The sequence below is a fragment of the Varroa jacobsoni genome, unplaced genomic scaffold, assembly GCF_002532875.2.
Source record: "Varroa jacobsoni isolate VJ856 unplaced genomic scaffold, vjacob_1.0 scaffold_899, whole genome shotgun sequence".
NCBI classification, from domain to species: domain Eukaryota; kingdom Metazoa; phylum Arthropoda; class Arachnida; order Mesostigmata; family Varroidae; genus Varroa; species Varroa jacobsoni.
In genome coordinates, this window is record NW_019213801.1 from 6,067 (window position 1) to 22,427 (window position 16,361).

At 40.7% G+C, this 16,361-nt stretch overlaps 1 protein-coding gene across 1 annotated transcript; it reads left to right on the top strand.

The window, feature by feature from the left end:
- Positions 1–2,727: 2,727 nt before the first annotated feature.
- LOC111264793 (chitin deacetylase 1) lies at positions 2,728–16,193 on the top strand. Its single transcript, XM_022840953.2, has 8 exons — positions 2,728–2,953; positions 11,703–11,878; positions 12,229–12,489; positions 13,030–13,212; positions 13,360–13,487; positions 13,859–14,125; positions 14,241–14,574; positions 15,098–16,193. The coding sequence occupies exons 1-8, from the start codon at positions 2,917–2,919 to the stop codon at positions 15,323–15,325; spliced, it is 1,614 nt and encodes a 537-aa protein (XP_022696688.1). The 5' UTR covers positions 2,728–2,916; the 3' UTR covers positions 15,326–16,193.
- The last annotated feature ends 168 nt before the right edge of the window (positions 16,194–16,361 follow it).

Below are 16,361 nucleotides of genomic sequence, written 5' to 3' on the forward strand. Positions count from 1 at the left end.
TTCCGCAACAACAATGTCTTAGACCGCTTCGTTTTACCACAGAACACATGTTACAGGTGTCCCAGAAACAATCTACGTACGCATTGTTAGATCAACGTTTATTATCGTTGATTTATTCAAATTTACCGCTTCATTGATCTTAGTAAAAACCAATGTGTAACCCAAATATGACAAACGACTAGATCTAGACGATTTCTTGACAGGATTTACGTACTTTTGCATTACAGAATGCGCTATTTAGTTCGTTTTAGACAGCTAGACAGATGTTATGTGCCAAGTTTGCTTCTGCTTGATAGCGCTAACGTCGCCTGGTAAGCCGTTGCGGATGCATCAGCCTACGGATGGGCAAGGTTGCAAAACGTTTCGTACTTATACTTAGTATACTATGCTAAAAATTAGTGCGCTAATACCGTACATACACGCATTTTGTGTACAGTATTAACTCTGGATGTCAGTAATTGTGGGCCATAGTGTCGTTTAATTTGGTCTTTGTATGTGATCTGTTACATAGGGTTGAGTCAATCAAACGGCCTCATCCCAGGTCTGGCAGGGCGTGTACGCACAGGCGAAAAAGTAATGATACTGAAATTGGGTCAAGCGTTACTCTGTTTTTCAACTGTCAAGGCTTGTGTGGTAGGCACTGGCAAAAATAGTCACGATGAGGATTTTGTAATATTCAGTTAGGGTAATGTTTGGTCGTAGCTCAAAGCTGTTGCCTGCCACAAAGACAGCTAAAAGCAAGCATCTACATCATAGATTGATCAATAAAATAGGCGGATAGCCCCCCTCACAACGAACCATGCATGAGAGTGCTTAGCAGACTCCTGTTAAGAGACTGCAGCGCTAAATATTCGGATTTGCACACGCAGACGCAAACATAGCCCTCTTCATGGAGGAGGCCTATGTGTTTTCCTCCAAACTTAGAAAAACAAAAAACTTAGTTGGGGTGGGTGTCTTTCCTATGAATCCATTCATACGCGGCAACTAGCGGAATTAAGGTAAACTTACTTCAAGTTTGAATTAAAAAAAAAACCTGTTATCTTTCCTTCGAATTTTTGATCTAACTTACTTCGAAATAAAAGTGTTTTTGAATTCTTTTTAGAAAACCTGTGGGGTAATAACATTGAAAAACATGCTTCATTAACGAATTAGAAAATACAACGTTAGATCGATTTATATAATATATGGCCTACGGGGTTAGAACCGGAAACTCTACGGCAGAATCCGGGTTTGCCCTGAAGAGGCCAAACGTGGTCCTGTTACTCCCGTAGCCACTATTTTCTAGTAACTCAAGAACCATTAATGAGCCACAGTGCGTTGCACAAATGCGCTGAGCTCATACGTTAAAACAGGCTGACAGTATTTCTACAGAGGCAATTTGTTTATTTTCAGGCGGAACTGATTATTTTATCGCGACGAAAATTATATGAATACGGTCTGGTGGCGACTATTACACTCTTGCATAAGTTTTTGTACTGCGGCCAGAACTAATTTACATAGAAAGTTGTTGTCGTTACAGGCGACTTCGAACTTAACACAGCATGGGAAAAAAGGAACGAGTGTATCGGGTTTGTGTTTTTGACGTTTGTGATGGATCAGAAAATGGTAAATTTGTACAGAAAAAGTGACGGTTGTATACGTGTATAGTCGCTGCTACATAAAGCTATTTTAAGCATAAAACTTGAGCTTCCATAATTGTAAGTGCCATTATTTTATTTCACTTCAAGCGAAAATTCTGTCATACGCTCAAAATGATGCGATAGCGACCACGTAAATAAACAGTTTTCTATAGGAAACCCGGCAGGTTGCTGTTCAGCTTAGAGTGCCCGTGAAATTTCTCTTCATTAGCAAATAGGGTACTACAAGGCCAAATTGCTGAAAGATTTGGCGACACACTTCTATCTGCTGAAGTTTGCCTTAGGTCAAAGAAGTTTTAGACAAATCCGAATGTTCGATATAAAACATCAAGTATTTTTTCATTCAATAACAGCTGTATTCTATCTGGGCGCCACGAAGCGACGCAAGGCCGTACGAGATAAGTTCATTTGTATCATCATTTGTTAAGTCATTGAAAAAGCTGAGCGACCATCAATCTAGAAGACTCAACGAGAGCTTTATAATGATCGTTTGAAAGAGCTACCGTTTCGTTTATGCGATAGAAGCGAATTAAACATAGATTTTTCTTTACTGTAATATACTGAGTCACTATACTGTAAAAATCATTAGTAGTCTATGACCAGCCGAGGTAGAAAAACGTATCAATTCAGCGGGTTCTGCAATTAGAAACGGCGGCCTAAAGTGGCTTAAGACTGTGGAAAATTTCTTAAACCAAATCTCGGTGTCCCAGATAGTTACACATTAGCCTCTCAAGTATCAGAAAAAAAAGAAAAAACGGTGTTACGACTCCACTTGTTCGAAGTTGATCACGTTATGAAGTTGATAGAGTTCGATTCAGCTTCCGGTTTCGGCAAACTCGAACTCCAACATCAGAGTGAAAATGATATGTCATTCACGCCACTATGAGTCCATATTGCTTCTACTCGTACTCGGATGCTTCTACTTTTTTGTCGCGTTTTGTATAGTTCAGCGCCTTTGCTGCCCTTGCTTCTGAACACCCCGTCGTCACGTGACGCTCAACAGCCAATCATTAGCTCTGGGGAGAGAGCTCCCGGTTGCTGAAATACTTAAACAGGGGAGAACCACTTGTGGGATTTTATAAAAGGTGGCGCTCGCATCGTCGCCGATGGGGCGGCAATTTCGGGCGAGGGTTGTGTCTTTGTAGCTGAATAATTGGCAACAAGGAAATTCACTCTATCCTCTCTGCCTGAAGCGCGAGTCGACGATGATCTAACGCGCGAGAAGTGACTCGTGGTGTACAATCTTTTTTCACGCGTTTTGGCAGTAAAAGCCGACGCCATGAAGAGCCTTGAGGTAATTGCGGCCATGCTCGTAGGTGAGTATAACACACGACATTTTAAACGAATTAGGGTTAATCAGAGCTGTGCTGAATAGTATATTGCTAGAACTTTATCATAATGGCAGTGTTGTGACCTTTGAGGAGAAAATTCGTCCATGGTTTATGCGCGCCGGCGCCTAACAAATTTGTGCAATGACTCAGGGTCTTCGAGAGCCCATACTTCATCCTTCATGTAATTTCTAGGGATATTGTTTTATTAAAGTCATACACCCCGTGTGGTGCAGTGGTTCAGCATCTACCCCGATGTAAGTGAATGTTAGTACGGATTTTGTACATAGTACATGAGTATCAGAAGCCTCTAATATGAAATTGCATCGAATGTCCTTATCTGTCGGATTGTAAAGGTGCTGTGGACAAGCGCACAAAATGACAGAAATCGTCAATTTTTTTTTGTTAGAGATCATTGGGCATTCGACGATCGAATAGATCGTCCTAATGAAGATTGTTTCTAATTATTGCCTTAAATCTTTGATAACGTCGACCACCGGAATAGTCAAGGATAGACAATGACGTCGGGTGAACGATGCGCCGTGTAGCGACAAAGAGTCACCACCGGACGAAAGCTCGAGGCACAGACATATAGATCACACGGTATCGCATTCACGGGTACTGTGATCGAACTCACTTCAAGCAGTCGTTGTTCTATTTTTTGGGACTTCAGGAGCTACACAGCTAGCGAGCATTTGAATGGCACAGCTTCATGTTTGTGTCGTTGACGAGAGAGAGATTCTTAGGTAACGCGGGTTCTACACGTTCTACTTGGATGTGCTTGAGTGGTTTTGGAAAAGTCCTGCCGTCGACGGATAAATCGTTAAATTTTCGTTCTGAAACGTGTGTTTTGAAGGGTTAGCCTGTGGCGTACGCGCTGCTTACATTACAGAGTACGCGGTTTTGAGAATGAACATACTTGATTAAGTCAAGTCCACCGATGAAAACTCATATAGATACTGAACAGGCCTATAACCTGTGGTTAGTGCACACAGTGAGTAAACCTACGCGTTGAAATAGGACATCATAGCTTTATTTACCGACTAACACTATATGTGAAACAGGGACCGGCTAAGAGAAGTTTTACAAACTGGAAAAGTGTTACAAAAGGGAATGATTGTGAGTCAAGAGTATTGCCGTAGCACGCGAGGAAATGTCTCACTTTCGAACGGATTCATGCTATGCGTTGCGATTTAGCACAAGTCTAATAAAGCTCCTTGAACGCATAACGAGCTATGCTTAAAGGTTTTAACAAGTGGATTTCAAAAAACGGTAATTATTGAACAGTAATATATTTTTATATTTGTATCCACATCCAAATCTCGCTCAGAAAGAGAATTGTTAAATGATAAATTGTTTACAGCTTTGACTTTTTGCTACTGGGCCAATGGTGATTTCTACGAAGCCACCTCGAACCTTTAATAAGACTAAAAGAGAATTATATCAAGAAAAATAGCGTTGCCTAGAATGTATGTGAAGCGTTCATCTGTAAAAACAATGTAGAGACTTATTATCACTGCATCATCAAATCGTTATTAAATATCCTTGATTGAATATCGAGCCTTCAGCGCACGAATGCGAGAGCTAAATATTTAGAACTATCCTCTATTTGTTTGTTTATGGACATTCTATTACCTGAATTGCACTAGGTCAACTAGTGTAAATTGAAAGCCATTTGTTACTTCCTACAGAATACCTATCCGAAACGAAAAGTCGAATGTACTGCCGAGCGAGCAGGTCCGTTACGCAGATTGTCATCATGGAGATCCACGATAAAGTCTCATTTATTGCCTACTCACACAACGTCCATGCCGTTAAATGCTAAGCGGAACATGCCCCATCGAAAGCTTCCGTGGGGTTTTTCTATCATCAGACAAAAAAACCCAATCCACACAAGATTCCTAGTATTATATATTTAGAGAAAGACAGGTCTGATTTGATACACGCCATCATTTATTTTAGCGCTTTCGACATGTTTCGTATGTGCTATATATACCATATGTTGTAGATAAATGAATCAGCGACGGTGAAGAAGATAACCTTGTCATGCTTTCATGAGCCCGTCTTTCCGTCGCCGTTGCATTGACCCAGAAGCAAGGTTGCCGTCATTTGCCGTCCAGGCGATTGATTGTGTCTTTTGCCCATGGAATGACGAGGCCTGCGTACTGCGTGCCTACAGGTGTATGATATTTCCATGCTGATACGATGCTAACCATAACGGCAGATCCGATTGGGTCGGAGCATTGGTTTCGACGTTACGTAACGCGTAAACAAAGAACTCGTCATAATCGTAACGTAGTCGCTATACAATAATTAGTACTTTAAACGAACGCCACAATTCAACTACTAGCCAACGATTAGAACTTGTTGTGTGGGTGTTTCAAAATTCGGCGATGCTTCTCGGAGCTCTCTGTTGCTTCAGCTGGAAGGTCGCTGCAGCTTGATCGTTTAAATTATTAATTAGTAGTTAAAAGTATAAATAAATTGTGTAAATAATCAATATTGATCTATAGTTGTGTTCATGGACGTTACATACCCGCTGGCCAGAGGAAGCAATTTTAAAAACGTTCCATCAATAATGGGTTTAATTCAACTCGTTAAAAAATGAATATTATACCATCTTATTTTACTTGTGCGCCGTTGTTGTGGCGGCCAAGAAGTCGCGGCTACAAGATCTTATACGCTGAAATGAACCTTAGCCATATTATTCTGTGGATTTAATTCAATATTTTTGCTGGCATTTACTCTTCCACCGTTTTGGACAGTCGTCGCTTTGATTTTGACTTGAATTAAATGTTTATTATTATGCAGATGCAAAGCGACCACCGTATACATGAAGGCCCCGTACATTAATGCATCACACTTTCCCCTAATTAAAATGTATGTTAAATCGAAGTACTCTTATCAACATATATCGGTGGTATAGGAATTATCAACAGGGAACAAAATGTCACTAAAGATAAGAACCGCTGTGCTGAGTAGTAACGAAGAATCATATCCGACCTATAAATTGTGCCACTCCGTTCGATTTTTGCGTCGTCCATTTATGTTCTTTCGTATTATGCGGCTTAAACTAAGCTAAATAGAACGTATTCTTAGATGGCTTCAGATGAAGCTTTTAAAATGTCATGCTACCCGTTTTGCTTCCATCGATTAAGTGTACTACCAAAGAGTAAGCATCAAATAAAGTGCGTATCACAAATGAGATTACAAATACGCGAGATCGTTTAGAATCTAGATTGTGCTTCATTTTAGCGTTACTGCTATTAAGCTTAAAAAAAGGTTTTCAGTATATCTCCTCGTGGGCTTTAGTCTTCCATTCTTGTGGTCGACTTGAAATATAATCTTATGATGCAAAATTTATCGCACCTTAGACAACCTCGCCGACAACAACGAAAGTTCACCTCATCAGTGTGTGTTCGGCCTACATCAGTGTATATGGCCAATGCCGCTTATCTTCTTTCGCCGCTAAGAACATAAACAAGCAAACTTTTTTTCTGTACCCGCAAAAATAGAAACCTGCAGTACCCCGCCGCGGGCCGCTGTGTTTTCGCATGGCCGAAGTCCGTTTGCTTCTGCCGCTAGCGGTTGGCTGTATCATCAATTGATTCTGGTGAAAGCCACTTTGGTCTGACCAGAGAAAAACGAAACGACAAAGAAGTAAAGTGTACCTATCGATTTGAGATAGCGGCGTCGACGATACCAAAAACGTGACGAGGTGCACTACAGAGCCAGGTTGTGTAATAATGAAATTTTGTTTTCTGGTAGAATCAACACAAGTGGGGTTTTTGAGCACTTCATCGTTAGTGCGAGTTCTCTAGCTTCGATTGAATTTGGGATTGACTTAGCATCAATCAGCGGCAGCATTATCGATCGACTTAATAAGAGATTTCAGATCGACATTATTTGAAGCGCTAACGATTGTCGTTTGCCTCTTACTATGCTCAGTAAAGGCAAAGATAGTCAATCTAGATAGATATAGACTAATCAATAATGCCTATTTCATTCTCGTTAAACATTGAACCTTTATAAGATTTTCCTGTTGCCGAAATCGCTTGGCATACAAGATGCTCCTGCTCCCTTGAATGTCGTTACTGCACAAAGTCGTATTTCTCTATATTTCCAGCTATACGTCCGGTATCGCCGGTAGCTGGCTCTTGCCGGCATGAAACAAATCCTATGGCTGTCTATGCCCGGTTTCGAACCTAAACCGCCACACGTACCCGGTATTTGCAAGCAAATGCGTTACCCACTAATTCGTCACGGAGACATAGTAAATTGTGCTTATCTAGAACTAAGTAATACTATTTACAGATGCTGGTAACATGGTCGGTTGAGTAACCGTTTCGTTGCAAAAGTCGAGGCAACATTTTTTTATGTTCCCCTAGACCTATTTTCAGTTTCGATGAAAATACGTACACGTTATCCAAGGCCTATCACTTAATTTCACTTTAAACAAAAGAAGAGCTGCAAGTTCATGCGTTTGAACGTTTGCATAAGCTGATTCTTTTGCAGTAACAATAAAACTACAATTGATTGCGACCAGCTCCGTTAGGCTTGGTTAATATTGAAAATGGCTTTGAAGGTCTCGAAAACTCTCTTAACGGCAACGGCTTATCAAAGCTAGCTTCAACTTGTAGTATGTAACAGCCGCAAGAGAGGATCATCCGTTGCTTTCTGTCACAGCTGGTCTGTGACTACGTTGAATACGAGAATTTCAGCGCTGTCCAGTCTTTTCCCTGCCATTAGTGGTTTCGTGTTGACTTACTTTGGCTAGCGTTCAGAGCTCGTTAATCTGTAATGCGTATTACGGTAACAAAAAAACAAAAAAAAAAAAAGAAAAAAAGAATCACGGGTTTCACTGCCCGACTGCTGTTGTTTGCGTACAACTTTTCACGATCCACATACTGAAAGCTTGCATCACAGATTGTATGTAGTAGGCTTCGCTCGACCTACCGCTCATACAGTTGACCAACCGTTTAGGGCGCGATGTCGCCGTTACAACAGCTGAATAAAGATGCGGGAAAAATAGAAGAAGGTATACAACTATTATGAAGTTAGTATTTAACAGTATAGGCCACTTTCTATGCAGATTACTTTTCAATGTATAGAACGAAAACATTACAAACCTCTTCGCGTGCTGAACGAATAGTCGTCAGCCAGAAATCATGTCGATAACATAAATACGACCGTCACATGTTTATATAACAATATGTTTTATACAGTCAATGAGTTAGTCTTTTTAGGGTGCTGATTCCATAAGCTGTGATCCATTTCTGATAATGACCCTAAACTTATCTATCTAATAGCGCATTATATACAGAGCAGGAGCGAAATGGAAACTGGCATTAGATAAAGGTTCAGCCATATACACATTATTTTTCACTTAATCACAGTTAACTCATTACCAAAATTGGAGGGCCGAAGCAACTAAATTCGCTATAGCAGATCAATGAAATTGATACGCGCATGCGTAGTAACCCGTGAAACGTAGGCAGCACATTTGAAAGCATGTTGGGGAGACTAAATGCGAACGAGTGAGTGATTCCTCATCTCATCATCTAGAACACTCAATAATTGGACGCTCCGGCCATTTTGAATGTAGTCCTTGACTGTAGTCGATTGTCGGTCTTTCTAATTTCTGCACAAATACGATAATACTTGCATTATTACTGTTGCTGTTTACGTTGGCATTTGTTGCTAACGTGATGCGGTTATGGGTCAAGGTTAGATCTAGACGGAGACCACTGCGAACACAGGTTTTGGGCCGCATCCGAGCAAACGTCATAAAAAAAAGTTTGATGACTTGATGCTGCTCGCAAGATTTTTCTATAACGTATGTACGATTCGCGTCGATTTTTTATGTTAGAAAAGTTGATACGGAAAAATAAACAGATTTTTTTTGTGTAAAACCAATCAGAGGGGTATACATGTCTTACGCGATAATGCCATTCTGTTCTTCTAAGGGGATTCAGTGCAGATGTTCTAAGGATATGTTTTACTTGTTGGCAATTTTTGTCACCCTATACCAGCGTGGTCCCGCTAAAAAAAATGCAAAAATTGCTTTGGTTTAATCCCTATTTCTTTTTTAATCATAAAAGTAACATTTAAACTGATAAGACGGCACAACTTGTCAAGGCAAGTTTCAGTCGGCGGAACCGGAACTTCGCGGATAAATCACCACTGAATAACGATGGTAGCGTTCGTCATACTGCGCCGATCTGCTTGCTGTGAAATCAGCTTAGTGTTTGAGACTAATCAAGCTAAGCCGTGCGCGAATTCGTTGAATTTACCAGGCTACTAAAGGCAAACATTCGAATTAATCGTAGATGTCATAATGAGCATGGTAACAACGTTACCATGGTAGAAAATGGTAGATCAAACGCAAATATTTAGTACTTGTAGCTGTGGAAGACTGCCAGCGAGAAGACCCACAGAGACCCACGCAAGTTGTGGTTTGCGAATGTAGCGGATCGCGGTCACAGACAGCCTGTCTCACGCTTGGCCGGAGACGCCCTTCGGCCTTAATAGCAGTGAAATGAAAGGTGGTCGTTGCTTCGTCGGGCCAAGCCATCATCATATTCAGCACAAACATTACTGACTCAATGTATTCTACGACTGTTCAGCAAACTTCAAGGGATGTATGTATCGTATAGGATATAGCTGAGGAAGCCAGTCGATCCGCCGTGTTGGCGGCCGCCATCTCATACACACGAGCAGTTGTGGCAGTAAGAGTCATAATAATAATAACATCAAGTGCAGAATCACTGGCTTTAGCTACAACTATACGTAAACTTTTTGTCAGTTCTGCCAGAACTATGAAATATAATAAAATAATTTTCATCATCATCATCATCAGTAGCAGCAGCAGCAGCAATGAATCAAAATATGTTTTTGTATATGAAAGCAGTCGTTATTCGGTGATATACAGACCTGGCGGTAAAGGCAACCGGCGGGTCGTTCGTCGTAACCCTATCTAGGATTAAAGTAAATGTTGATGGAAAATAGCTCTACTTTGAGAGGACGATCTGTTTCCTTATGATTATTGTTACTAATATTGCGCTATTTTTAAGCAGCGGGGCAGGCTGCCAAATAGATACTCAACCCTGAGCAAACCTTAGATCAACGTCGTTTGAATGCTGCACATGGAAAAAAAACGTGGTACCGTAGCAAAATACAGTGGTGACACGAAATGCGGTAACAGCATTTTTGAAGTATTTAGTTGTCATTTTAAAAAAATACTTATACTTAATTATAAATCAAAAACAAATTTGATAATTTTTTTTTGGGGAAGACCTTTGAATGCTTTGGCAAGATAAACCACTACGCAGAAAAATACAACGAAGATTAACCGATGGTCCACTAGTCATAACAGGAAGTGAATAGAACATCCAATGGGAAAAGGAGACGATGACCGATATCCTACCTTCGTACAAGACACAAACTACGAATAAAGCAGTGCCACACAAACTAAAAATATTTTAAGATTTACGTCCAGTGCTGTCATTACGCATTGCTTCAGACGGCTGGTTTTTATCACCATAAAACGAACTGTATATCTACCCACGCCAAATAAGACTTTTCACCCACAAATGTTTTATAAGTGTGGCAGATCGATGAAAACTCTACTACAGCGCAATTACAAGGATACACAAAAATACAAAAAAAAACAAACCAGATTAACTTGTTTTAAATATGCGTAATACATGCTATTTATACTTAAAGTCTTCCATTCGACACCATGCCAAGAGCAACTGTACAACCCAAAGTTTTGATTTTTTCTATTTACTCAGCGTTCAAGCAAACATCGATAGAACCACATAGTGCATGCTTAATATCTCCATGAGTCCGGCCCGGTAAGATCGATATTATCTCCGAAATTTTTAATCATACTAAATATTAATATATATATGCACTGGTTGCTTATGCAGAAAAAAAAACAACTTAATCAACTATAACGTAAGTAGCAAATGAGTGTATTAACTGTTTTAGTTGGGTAGATTCAAGGTAACAGAATGACTGCACCTTTGCAGGACAAATCGGACTGGATTGTCCTTACGTGCTTTTGCAGAAAACTTGCCCGTTATATAAACGTTCATGGTATTCTTAGATGGACAGCCTTACAGAGGTGTATATGTTTACGGTTGTAGCCCCGCACTTATGGCCATTGTACATACAAACATACATATATGTGCCATGTTCCGCAACCCTTCTTCGTTATAGTCATTGCTGCAACGACAAGTAAATCGCGTCGACGTGGCCTGACCTTTATCGAATCCACCCCTCGTAACAGACTTCGGCGCGTGCTTGAATTTCCTATTAAGAAGTAAAGAATAAATGTAGGTGGACTCGTATAAGCTGATATGTAGCAATGACTAACTGCGTCAATCATCTTACACCCTACGAATCCCACCCAACTCGGGGGGTGAAGATAACAAATTACGACAGTGCTGGACAACCAAATGCAATAAGCCATTACTTCAATTTACGCTGATGTTAATGTTTTATCATTGAACATGTTAATAGTAGCCTCCACGTCTTCCAAACGCGCGTTCCGTGCCTGAAGTGGCTAAATAAACCAAATACTGTAAAAGCGGCACTAGTCGAGTTCGAGACAGCTGAACAAAAAACATAACGTTATTGTGATCGACTTATGCATTGGCAAATGTCTGACTAAAGCGAGCCCTATAATTAAATGAATCTTGTCGTTTCGTTAAACTGCTCGGGCCACGAACAGCCTCCACATTGATAACAGCTTCACCCCGGCCACTGGTACGGCGGATTCGTCGCCAGTCGGGTGACTCCGGGGAAGGCGAAGACGATGCCGAGCTCTGTAAGGATCGACCACCTGCGGAATACTTTCGCCTTACAAAGGACGAAGACTGCCGAGACGTTGTGAGGTGCTCCGTTCAGGTGTGTAGAGGAGACTTGAATAAAATTATATTCTTACCATTTTATAATAATTTGCATATTTCTTGTGTGCCTTTAAACTTCACATAAATTCGAACTTGTACAGCTACGTTACGATGAAAGAATTATAATCCCCGGGACTCAGCAAGACGCTCGTTGGATCGACGCGGAAAATTTGCACCCGTCGCTTACACCGAAAGATATTCTTAAAATTAGTCTAAAATATACTTCTACATGATATTTCTTAGAGCAATAACTAATAATTTTTTTGTCTCGTACAAAAATGCCAAAGGCTTCTAAGTACCCCCAATAATAAGTAATCAACAATCGTCCTTTCCTAATTACTTTTATAGGGCCTTCTAGCTCTGCGATGCCCTTCCGGCCTCGCGTTCGACATCGAGAAGCAGACGTGCGACTGGAAGGCTAACGTGCACAACTGTAACCAGACAGAGAAGCCGCGGGTCGCTTTGCCCCTGCTCGCTACAGATGAGCCCATCTGCGAAGCGGGAAAATTGGCTTGTTCTGCTGACGAATGTATCGAACAAGAGAAGTTTTGTGATGGAGTGAACGACTGCAGTGACGGCCAAGACGAAAACGTCTGCACGCCCGACAAGGTGCGAATAGCAATCAATACAAGTGTAATACAGTTAGACGCCCATTTAGGCACGGCACTCGGCTGATCGGAGCGTTTACGCATTGCGTACTATGAAAAATTTTCTATATAAATTTGGTTTATATTGTATATATATGAGTTTATGAAAAAATATATATATAAATTTGTACGAAGCAATATTAATTTCCAAGCTATACGAGAAAAAACAGACTGAATAATGGTTAATGAAAATTATTTGTCAATAATTTATGTATTAATCAAAAAGAGAAATATTACTAGGATGATTTATGATAGATTTGAATTAATTTCCTACTTTGTTTGTTACTTTTATAAGTGTTGAAACATACGTGGTACAAGCGAAGTTCTGCTTCAGCCAAAAGATGTGTGAAGGCATTGGCTAGATCGCGACGAGCCTGTACTCAATAAGCAGCTAGCCAAATATATTACTTTAGAGAAGAAATTAATATTTCCTCGTCGAGGCGACAAACTATTGAATGCTAATACAAAGCAGTGATGTCTCCTGTACGCTATCCATTTTTAGGATCCGAACCGAGCTCCACCTTGTGATCCGACCCAGTGTGTTCTTCCTGATTGCTTCTGTTCGCATGACGGCACCCAGATTCCTGGCAAGCTCGAACCTAGCGTCGTGCCTCAAATGATCACACTCACATTCGATGATGCCATCAACAACAACAATATCGACCTTTATGATAAGATCTTTAAAGTATGCCATTTATCTATTGACGAGTATGTGATTTTAGGCACTAGATGGCGGGGGGTACTAACTGGACATCAAATAATAATTAATTGGGTTTTTTTTTCTAATTTCTATCGGAGTCTGAATGTTTTTCCTCTGCTCTGGAATATTTAGGAGGGCCGTAATAACCCCAATGGATGTACTATCAAGGCAACGTTTTTCATTTCGCATAAATATTCGAACTACTCGGCAATTCAGGAGATGCACCGAAGAGGTCATGAGATGGCCGCCCACTCGATCACGTACGTACTTCCTTCGCGTCGTGAATTTGTGAGCTGCCACCACGGAGTCATTGTTTTTACGTTACTCGTTTTCATGATAATGTACCTAGATTTTTTTTTAAACAAATGCAGTACTATAAATGAATATGATAAAATCGAGTTAATATGGTACATGAAAACTTGTTCTAAATATTAGAACTCCATTGTAACGTTTTGCCTAACATTTTAACAAATCAACTTGAACCTTTTTAACGAATTAATCCAAAGGCGAATTTACTTGGTAATGGCAGAAATGCCTTCCACAAAACGAATGTGCACGAGTGAACGGACTAATAGACATGTTCGAAAAGGACTATTCGAAATTCATGACAGTATGTTTTTTTGCTGAATAGCCATAAAAACGATGAAAATTACTGGTCCCAAGGAAACAAGGACACTTGGACCAAGGAAATGGCTGGTTCCCGTTACATTATGGAGCGTTTTGCTAACATCACTGATAATTCGATTGTTGGAGTCCGAGCACCCTATCTCCGAGTGGGTGGCAATCCCCAGTTCTTCATGATGGAGGACCAGGCTTTCCTCTACGACTCCACCATTACCGCACCCCTCTCAAACCCGCCCCTTTGGCCATATACACTATTCTTTCGTATGCCTCACAGGTAACGTAGCTTACGCTGCTATTCATGCCAAATGTCTCTGTACATGTATCTGTAATAATAATAAAGTATGGCTAATGCTTTACCTGTTATCCTGTCATTTTGCTGTCGTTTCTAGGTGTCACGGAAACGGACAGAACTGCCCTTCGCGATCACACGCTGTCTGGGAGATGGTAATGAATGAGTTAGATCGACGAGACGACCCGACCTTTGATGAGGAACTTGCCGGTTGTGCGATGGTCGACGCCTGCTCAAATATTATTTCCGGCGACCAATTCTACAGCTTCCTCAACCACAACTTCGAAAGGCATTACAAGACGAACAGAGCCCCGTTGGGCCTTTACTTTCACGCGTCGTGGCTAAAGCTAAATCCTGAGTATCTAGACGCCTTCATCCAATGGGTTGATGAGATATTAGACAAAAATGATGTCTACTTTGTGACAATGAGCCAGGTGCGTTTCTGAAGTCGAGGCAGATCGTTATCCTATATTTACTAGTAATTTTAGTTTAGAATGAACGATTTCACTTCGCAAGGAAAATGTGATGCACTTCTGTTTATTAATCATCGTATTAAAAAACAATAGATACGCACACTATGGTAGTATAAACAATATATAATGCATGTGATAAGATTTACTGATGAATGATGCGTCGTCTAGTGTTCCTCTATGGAGATATGCCTGCAGCCCGAACCTGCCATTGAACTATACATTTAGTCAGATGTCCTGGGCTACGACAGAAGGTTAGGCCGAAGTGATCTTTCGAATTTCAAATATGGTGCTGGCGTTAGAAGTTGCTTCATTAGTACCAGTTGCCTATGATCCTTAGAGAAACATGTTTCCCTACCAAATACGAATATATTCGTTCTACAATATTTAAATAGATAGTGATTAATCCGGACGCGTTCATAGTACAACCCTTACGTTCAAAAAATTTTCTTCATAACTTATCGTCCTACTGCAATGACAATTGTAGGTGCTCGAATGGATTCAGCACCCGGCTGAGATTTCTGCAATTAATTCGTTTGGGCCATGGAAAGAAAAGTGTGATGTTAAGGGTCAGCCCGCCTGTTCTCTCCCAAACGCGTGTCCATTGACCACTCGGGAACTTCCTGGCGAGACCGTTCGTTTGCACACGTGCGTCGAATGCCCCAGAAATTATCCCTGGATAGCGGATCCCAGTGGCGACTTTTACGCCAACTGATTGACTAGCTAATTAACCAGTCACTTTTTACAGCTTTCTAATGCGCTTGTTGCAGTGCCATGCAACTATAGTACACAACAATTCGTATACCTTGTCCTGAAACATAAAAGAAACACAAAAACTACCTGCATGTTAAAAACAAATAAAGCAAAAAGCAAACAAACTAGGAAAGCGAAATGCTACAGAAGATTGTTGGTGATTTTAAGCAAGCCAAGTTTGACGGGATAATCTTGATCATTTGTTGTCTTGTAGCGTTAAAGAAGAGCGTGCGCATCGTCCTGTTTCTGATGCTGTTTGAATCATGCGCTGGACGATGAAGTCTACTGATAACGAAATTTCGAAATAAGTCGTTAAACAGGACTTCAGACGGCTGGCTCCCAGCACGAAACGAAGCGTGTTCACGCCCGTATTCGAACCTAGACCAACTCGTGTTTTGTTTCTACCTTACTGTATTCCAGTGCCAAACACGTCTAGCGAACATTCTCGCGCATCAGTAAACGCTGGTGTTGTGGACAGCTATACCTTTTTTCGAAAATATTTTAGAGATTATATATATTCGTGGCAATCGTTGTACTTCAGCTGATGAGATTCGCCGGAATTGAGCTTGTGACCAACCACGCTATCCGGCAGCTGTAAATACTTATAATAAAAAACAAGAAGAGTGGACTCCTAATGCCTTCTGTGTATTTTCTATTGATTCAATTAAACGAGAATATATTCTCGGAATGGAGAGAAACGAAAACGTAATGTGATTGACGTACAAATGAAGAAGTTATTTAAATGGGAAAAGAAAAGTGATCGAGAAAGACCTGCTTTTTAGGGAGATTGTCCTGATACAAATAAACACGAACGTTCTCCGAACAAACAATGGGTTCTTTATTGCGAACGCTGCACGAGCATGCTGCATGACTAAGCCTTTGTATATTTTTATTTGTTCGGCGCTAAAGTTCGATACTATCCACTCGAAGTAATAAGCGATAGACACCAGCCAGAAGTTAATGAAAAATCGTTGTGGTACGGAATTGGCTAATGTTGG